The sequence below is a fragment of the Galeopterus variegatus genome, unplaced genomic scaffold, assembly GCF_000696425.1.
Source record: "Galeopterus variegatus unplaced genomic scaffold, G_variegatus-3.0.2 Scaffold3602, whole genome shotgun sequence".
Classification (NCBI taxonomy): Eukaryota; Metazoa; Chordata; class Mammalia; order Dermoptera; family Cynocephalidae; genus Galeopterus; species Galeopterus variegatus.
Window position 1 is genome coordinate 16,513 of NW_007729713.1, and position 8,548 is coordinate 25,060.

Here is an 8,548-nt window from a genome sequence, read left to right on the forward strand (position 1 = left end):
CAAAAAAAAAAAAAAAAAAAAAGGATATGGTGCTCTAGAAATGGCAGACAGACCTATAAATTTTATCTGTTTTAATTGTGTATGGGAAAATGAGATGGCAAGAACATTCATCTATGTATAAGAACAAAGTAGGACTCACAAGCTAATGTGGGGTCCAGGAATTTCTAGAACTTGCTGACTTATACGTAACATTTCATAACTTTTTTTCCTTAAATAACTCCCTTCATCACGGCCTTGTTTAAGGTCCCAGCAACTCCAAACTTTCAGCTAGCTCAAAGTAGTATTCCTTTCAACATCCACAGCAGTGCATCCTAATTCCACATGACTATGCAAAATGGAAGCAAAATAGTTATCTTAAAATACGCCAAGCTGTCATCCACTTATTCCAGCATCAGGAAACCTAGAACTTGGATCTCATTTTCTTGGCAACTGATGCTGCAGAACAAGAACACATTTGGGAGAGAGCAAAAAGTGGTAATGTCTGATTTAAGACGAATGAAACACACAGCAGAGCTCTCTGTGCATCACCAGACAGGAGAATGCCTCTGCTGGGGTCCCATCAAGTTCACCAGGCTCTGTACTTGATGTAATTTATTTCAGTAGCAGTGTAACCCCACAGTACTCAAAACAACAAGCCTTTTCAAGGATCCAATGCCTGTACAACTCCTGTGACCTCTGAACTTCTGGGCCTTTCTGGTCCCAGTAGAGATATCTGCTTTTTCCTTAGTGTCTCCAAAATTCCACAACTACCACCAGCACAGATGTTCCCAGAAACTTTTCCATTTTGGAAGAACTCTCCTGGATATCTTAAACATCTCTACATTCTTATCCCTGATCTACTACACCAAGAATGAGAAAAATGAAGCCGACACTCAACAACTCAGATGCTCCTGCCTAACCAAAAGGAAACCAGTCCCACTCCTGGTCCTTGAGAAATTTGCCTATCTTTGAACCCTTAAGATCTTTTTTCTTCTCATAATCCCTTTTTCAGAATTAGCTTTTTAACATTTTGCTTGTGTCTCACCACTCTAAGGCCCTCACCAGTTTCAGAAGAAACCTGTCTTTTAATCCACAGCTCAAAAGGTTAAACAAAGTGATCAAAATTAAGACAATCACCAACATTAACAGGCTTGATAGCTTCCAAGAAAGGTAAAGACTTGTTGCTCCCTAATCCCGGTCACTCAGGATCCCTTAGCAAAATTCAGGCTTTCAACAGGTGTTCAGTGTTACCTTTAAAGTCCCCTCCCTCACCATGACCCTTAAAACTCATTCATTCTTCCTCATCGCTCTTCTTAAAACTCACTAGAACAACCCTTTTCCTGGTCATAGTCCCCTTATGCTTTTCCTGTGGACCCCCTACATCTCCAGTGATATTTTCAGAACAGAATGTTCTGAAATTCATTATGAGGAACATAATGAGGAAATTCAGATTTCTTCACAGCTCAGTTCATTAGTTTGAAGGGCAGTTCTGGCTGCCTGTGCAGCAGCAGGCTCCTGCCGAAGTACGTATCTGCCACCAGATCTATTTCCAAAAGGCAGGCCTCAGAGACACAAAAGGAAACACCTTGGCAGGAGAGAAGGCATTGTCAAAACTACAACAATGAAATAGCTTTACTTAGGCCTGAACATATAGACATACAAGAAAGTGGTACCAAAGAGTGGGAATAATTCATTTTAAGTTATTTATATCAATTACTACCTTTTAAAGGGGGATATTTTGTATGTATTTATTCATATCCTGCCTCATCTGGAAAAGAATATGAGGCAATTTAGCATTTACTACAATATGACGATTCCATCTTGTTTGTGAAGTAATTCTATAATAAAAAAAACTTTTAAAAATCAAAGAACATGAATCTCTTCCACACAGAAATCCAAGAGTGATTTTTTTTTTAAAAAAAAGTTCAAAGTTACAGGATGGCCAACGAACTCAGTTGGTTAGAGCGTGGTGCCGATAACACCAAGGTCCAGGGTTCGAACACTGGAACAGCCAGCCAAAGAAAAGAAAAAAATTCAAAATGAGGGCTGGCTAGTTAGTTCAGTTGGTTAGAGCGCTGTGTTATAACACCAGGGTCAAGGGTTCAGATCCCCATACTGGCCAGCTGCCGGAAAAACAAAACAAAACAAAATGAAGTTCAAAATTAGAGCAAGAGATGAATTACAGGAACTTAAGAAAAAATCAGCACGTTTTCATCAGTATCATTTTGTGTTTCCTTTGGAAGGGCAGTGAAATGATAACTACTTTAATAAAGTTTTATGTAGATGTGATTTAGTTAAGAAATGCTTTTTGCCTCCCTCAAGGACTACATACCTAACCCTGAGTGAGGATATCAAAGAAATAATGAAGCAGCAGATTTAAAATTTAAAAAGGCCACTTTTAAGCAAATTTTAATTATGAAATAAATAAGAGTGCCTTAAAGATGGTGAAAACATTTTAAGATATTAAATTTTAAAAATGATTTAAATAAGCCTACAATCAAAAAGGTCCCTAAACAATGGCAGATCTGAGTATAAAAACTACATGTTTTTAACAGCCCCCCAAAATAAAAATTTTTTCCATTAGGGAACAAAATCCAAGCTCCTGTTTAATTATTATACTAATTAAATTTTATATCTAATATAAACATTATAATACAAATATTATATAGAAAATATATTTTATAATAAAATGTATAACAATTTATTACAAATAAAAATTTATAATAAAATATATTTGATATATTTAATATAAATGTGAATATTAATATGAAGTACAAAAAATTATCCTTTGTTAGCCAACCATCTAATGATCTCTACTGCCTCTATTTTGACTGAGAAATATTGACATGATCTATAAAAGGAAGACCACAATTATCCCCAGGACAGAAGGCCTTCTGATCCAGTTCAACACAACATGCCACGGTTCTGTCTGAGACTCCATGCTTCTAAGTAGGTCATCCATGGAAAATATAATTCATCACTATAGAGCAAATTATCTAGATTTATCCAGGCCAAGAATTCCTTTGTCTTTTCATCATATCTTTTGAACCTCTAGTTCCAAATGACAGCAAATTCCTAATATTCATGAAGCAGAAATAACATTCTCTGATTCCAATTACCCCCCTACCAGCCATATTGGCTATTTTTCTTGATAACAAACACCCCTTTCTTCAAGTGGCACTCCTCATTTTTATCTGCTTCTTTTTTAAGAAGGCTTGTAGTATCTTCCTAAGCTTATCATAATTACAATACACTGGGGGGGAAGAGGGTGACTGTTGAGTTATATTTTTAACTAGAAAACTTTAGCATTTGAGGAAATATCTAAACATGTTTAAAGGAAAATTGCATTGACTAAATGCAGATGATGTGGCCTGCAGGACAAATGCTGTCACACAGCTACAACCTATCCCTATCCTTCAAACCAGATCAACATTAGTACCCAACCTGTGCCAGAGGCACAAAGAATTGGAGAATTGGTTTCAACATATATGTGAAAATGACGTACAAAAGACTTTCTGTATGAACAGAATAGACTCTATGCAGAATGGACCCAGGTAATAAACACAGTATAAGTGAAACTGGAGCAGTTTAATCTTTAAATATCATTCCAACAAAGACTAGAATGGAAAGCAATATGGCTTTAAAATTATCTTAGCAAGTTTTTTTCTAAAAAATTTATATCTGGAGTCTCTTTGACTCTTATACCTGAAGAACCTTTCCCCAACCCCTTCAGTCCTCTAAAATGGTCTCTCGTGTTTCAAAGAGAAGCTGACCTCTTGGCAAGGATTATATAATTCCTGGTAGCCAAGACATGAAATAGACATGGCACTGTCATCATAAGTCACTGATCTACTTTACTGCCAGAATACAGGAATCTTCCAGACAAAACAAAGCTGAGGACACAGAACAAGAGAATGGATAAATGCTGCCCCTTCAAATCCTAATAATAACCACAAAGGACTAGATTTAAGAAAGAAGAGTGATTGCATTTTTATGACTGAAAGGAGTAGTTTGGAAAACAAGGAAAGGCTAAATAAACTGGACTAGCTTGAACTTATTCACTCTTTCAACAAATACTTGAGTACCTACTTTGTGCCAGGCCTGTTTTAGCTGCTGGGGATATAGCAATAAACAAGACAAATCCCCTGCCCTCAAGAAGCTTCCTTTCCAGCCCGAGAGACAGAAAAACAAATGGACAAATATGCACAGGAATGGGGATAATGCCTAGGTCAGGGCCTTCTTGTAGAGAGAGCAAAAAAGGACAGAGTAGTAGGAGAGCGAAGCAAGGGCCAGATTGTGGAGGGCCTTGTAGGCCCACATTTATAAGTTTGGACTTCTCTAAGTGAAAGAAAAATCATCAGAGAATTTTAAAAGTGGGTGACAGGATTTGAGATATTTTCTAAAGATAACTTTACCTGCTACATGGAGAATGGACAAAAGTAGAAGCAGGGAGACCAGCTAAGGGGATATTACAAAAATCTAGCCTGGAGTCAACTGAAGCTTGAACTAGTTTGGCAGAGGTTGCAATGATAATCAGATTTAGACAAAGTAAGAGCTACCAGATTTACTTAAAAAAAGAGGGTAACAGTTCCATTTTCTTAATGAATTTGACCAGTAGAAGACAACACAAGAATATCTCAATTTAATTTAAAAGTAAGATTTCATTAAGACTTCAAATTCATGCCTACTTTTAATGTGGCTATATAATTTAGATAGATGGGTAATAAGGCTCTTGCTACTTTTATTTTATTTATTTATTTATTTTTTCCCTTTTTGTCTTTTTTCGTAACCGGCAATGGATCGCAACCCTCAGTGTCGCGCCTGTACCAGACCAGGACCAGCAACGGGATTGCAACCCTCGGTGTTGCACCCGCACCTCGTTCAGCCAGTGAGCGGCCGGTCTGTATGTGGGATCCGAACCCTCAGCGGGAGCGCCGCTGTGCTCCCAAGCGGCGCACTGTAGCAGTGCACCACCGGGCCAGCCCTTCGCTACTTTTATTGTAAGAAGGACATTTGTTAAGCATACTAAAGCAAATCTACTTAAATATAAATTCTGGCCAAAAAATAGGACAATGAAGGGCCGGCCCGGTGGCGCACTCGGTAGAGTGCGGCGCTTGGGAGCATGGCGGCGCTCCCACCGAGGGTTCGGATCCCATATAGAGACTGGTCCACTCACTGGTTGAGCATGGTGCGGGCGCAACACCAAGGGTTGCGATCCCGTTGCCAGTCGCGGTACGGGCGCAACACCGAGGGTTGCGATCCCGTTACCGGTCACAAAAAAAAGACAAAAAGGAAAAAAAAAAAATAAGACCATGAAAAATTATGACCTGAAAAACTATGTTTGGTGTGGATGCATTTTTAAAGTTTTTTTTCTTTCTTTCTTTCTTTTTTGTCTTTTTTCCGTGTCCGGCAACGGATTGCAACCCTCAGTGTCGCCCCCGTACCGGACCGGGACCAGCAATGGGATCGCAACCCTCGGTGTTGCCCCCGTGCCTCGCTCAGCCAGTGAGCGGGAACCGGTCTGTATGTGGGACCCAAACCCTCGGGCGGGAGCGGCGCCGCGCTTCCCAAGTGGCGCACTATCCAGTGAGCCACCGGGCTGGCCCTTTTTTTTTCTTTTTGGCAGCTGGCAGGTATGGTGATCTGAACTGTGACCTTGGTGTTAGAAGGCTGTGCTCCAACCAACTAAGCTAAACAGCCAGCTGCATTTTTAAAGATTTTTAAAATGCTCTTTGGTTTAACGAATAGTAATTGACTTTTGATTTGTCCTGGTATTTGATATGCTCAATTATTAAGATAAGATGCAGATGATATTTAAAACACTTTGGCTTTCTCTGCAACTTTTCTGATCTAAGCACTAAATAGATGTTAAGCAATTTGTTAGAATTAAAGCCTGAATGGCCAGAAGTGGGCCAAGAAAAGATCCCTTTCACCTCAACAGTGCAGTACAAAGGTTTAGCCAACAGAATGTTGAAACCATTCACAACTATTTCAGAGCTTCAGTGAATGAAGCTGCTGCTATGTGGCTCAGTGACAGACACTGACAGCAATAAAATGTACTGAAGTGATAAAGAACAAATAAACAAACCTTAACAACAATAATACCAGAGATGATGCTCCTTTTTCTTTGCTTTTTCTTTTCCCCCTAGCTAACCGTCTTAAAACTACAACTGAAAACTAGACTTGCTCAAATGAGCAAGCAATAAATCAAATCACTACCACTTTTTTCTAATATCAGCAGTGTAGATAAGTCCATGTATCAGACCAGTATTAAAATAGCCTTATGTTTACCTAGCATTTAGAGTACTCCACCTAGGCTACCAGCGGTCAAAATCTCAAAAAGTAAAGCCTCAAACATTTCCCCCCCAAAATACCAGCTTTTAAAACAACTAATGAAAATTATGTATTTCAATTAAGTATAATTCCATTCCTAATAGTTTTAAATATAAGAAAATCATATACTTTATATTGTAGATGGCGTAAAGCTTTTGGTACCATCCTTTTAAGAAAAGTGTTTTTCTCAAAAACTAATGCATTCTCTAGTGTCAAGTTTCTCACTATGATCAGAAAACATACATGGTTTTATCAACTCTCATTTGCTTTCATTTCTTCAGAACGTAGCTTGTAATTTTTCTAACAAATTTTGAATTCTTTTATGTATTCCTAAATAAGTAATACTGTTAACATTTTAATTTGACTGTCCTAAGGCTGACATATCTTTCATATGTATAGCATTTCTATCTAAATGTTTTACACACTAATAGTATGGCAGAAGATTTTTCTTTTTTTAAAATTAGTATAAAATTGCTATACTATAAAACTACTTTATGATACAGATTAGGATCAGTTTTTTAAACGGGTCATGTACTCAACTTTCCCTACTTTGTTCCAAATGCATCGGCATGAATCATACATTAAATAACACCTTCCCGAATTTTATCAAGGAAGTCCGTGCAAAACACAGACTAAGATACAGTTATAAACAAAAACTAAACTTCACAACTGAAAACCAAAAAGTAAACTATGTCTGACTAAGCTTACTTCTAAAAGGAGGGCTGGCCGGTTAGTTCAGTTGGTTACAGCGCAGTGCTGATAACACCAAGGTCCAGGGTTCGATCCCTGTACTGGCCAGCCCCCAACAAATAAATCAGAAAAGGAAATCTTCAAACAGCAGGTGAACAGAGATTTCAATGAACATCAAAGAAGAGGGTAAAAATGTGTTGACTTCCCTCGTTAGGAGTACATCACAGTGTCCTGGAGGGGCCACTCAAGATTGGAATAGGGTTTAGAATAGAATGCTTTCAATCAGCAAAGGCAGACCATTAACTACTGTAATTTAAAACAAACAATTCAGGCCTCCCCGGCCCACTTTCTTCTTATTTTAGTCCTAGCGATTGAGTCATGTAACTTGCACAGTGACATCAAGAAGTCCTTGCTGTTCTGTCCTCATGTCAGTGAACAGAAACATTTTTTCTTTATTATATCTTCAAAAAGTGAAAACTAAGAATCTCTAGAGGGTCTCATGCATCTGTGTCTGTTTGGGTCTCGTGTCTGTCTTTATTTACAAATGTTAATACCAAGTAACTATGGAAGAAGTAGTGCTTAAAGAGAGGGCAGAAGTTAAGTTTTAGGGTAACAGTAATTGCCTCAACTAAAAGACACTCCCTGGATAATTATCATTCATTGAGCACTTGTACAACTTGAAGTTGAGAGTAAATTTCGGAGGAAATACAGCGAGTACCGGGAGTTATTCCAATGCAAGGCGAAAGTATCGCTAAAAACGCATCATACCCTAATGTCAATGCGCAAAAGATCCAGAAACCTGACCTTGCCTACAAGTCGAACAGTCCTGCACCCCTCCCCCTAGCTTTCAGGGGAGCTGGTTCACGCAATCCCCACTGGTCTGTCTGCCTGTTCCAGCACCTGCCCTGCAGTGACAAGGGAATCTCCACATAAGACAAGAGGGTCTGAAAGGAGGCGGCCTGAGAAACGGTGAGGCCCAGGAAAAGAGGATTCAAAGGGGAGAGGACCTTCGGAGAGATGAGGTCAGGCGGTTAGGGGTAACAGGGACATGGCTTGGGAGGACGACTCGGGGACAGGGAAGAGAGGTCTGAGGAGGGCTCAGACGAGGAGAGAGGGTGAGGGCCGCCGGCAGGCAGCCGAAAGGAAAGAGCGAAGGGGCTGGGAGGCCTGGGGAAGCGGAGAGAGGAGAGTGGGGCTGCGAGGGGCGAGGAAGGCCGGGGCTGCAGAGGCGGCAGGGGCTGCAGGGGCTGCAGGGGCGGCAGGGGTGGCGGGAACCGGGGCTACGGCCAGCACGGGCGAGCAAACTCACGTTCTCCCACCAGCAGGATCCGCACGTCTTTCTTCATGTCGGCAGCCGGCGGGGGCCGACCTTGGCCCGCATGCATGGAGTGGGCCCCTCCAGCCGGGAGCGTCCACCCCTCGGCTCCGCTCTACCCAAGCTGCCGGCGCCACCTGCCAGCCTCCTTGACCGCCCGGGTCGCCGCGCCGCCTCCTCGGCTGTTTCCCCGCTCAGGCGCCGGGACAGCGCCAGCTCCGCCTCCTCCCA

The 8,548-nt window shown here is 40.8% G+C and overlaps 1 protein-coding gene across 1 annotated transcript in view; it reads right to left on the reverse strand.

Moving 5' to 3' along the window:
• Positions 1 to 8,508, reverse strand: part of LOC103601137 (mitochondrial Rho GTPase 1-like) — a gene marked incomplete at its 3' end in the record, with an annotated part of 21,040 nt that extends 12,532 nt beyond the window's left edge. The window contains exon 1 of the mRNA XM_008585516.1: positions 8,312 to 8,508. Within this exon, the coding sequence (XP_008583738.1) occupies positions 8,312 to 8,387 (76 nt within the window). The remainder of the gene's footprint in view (positions 1 to 8,311) is intronic.
• Between the last annotated feature and the right edge of the window lie 40 nt (positions 8,509 to 8,548).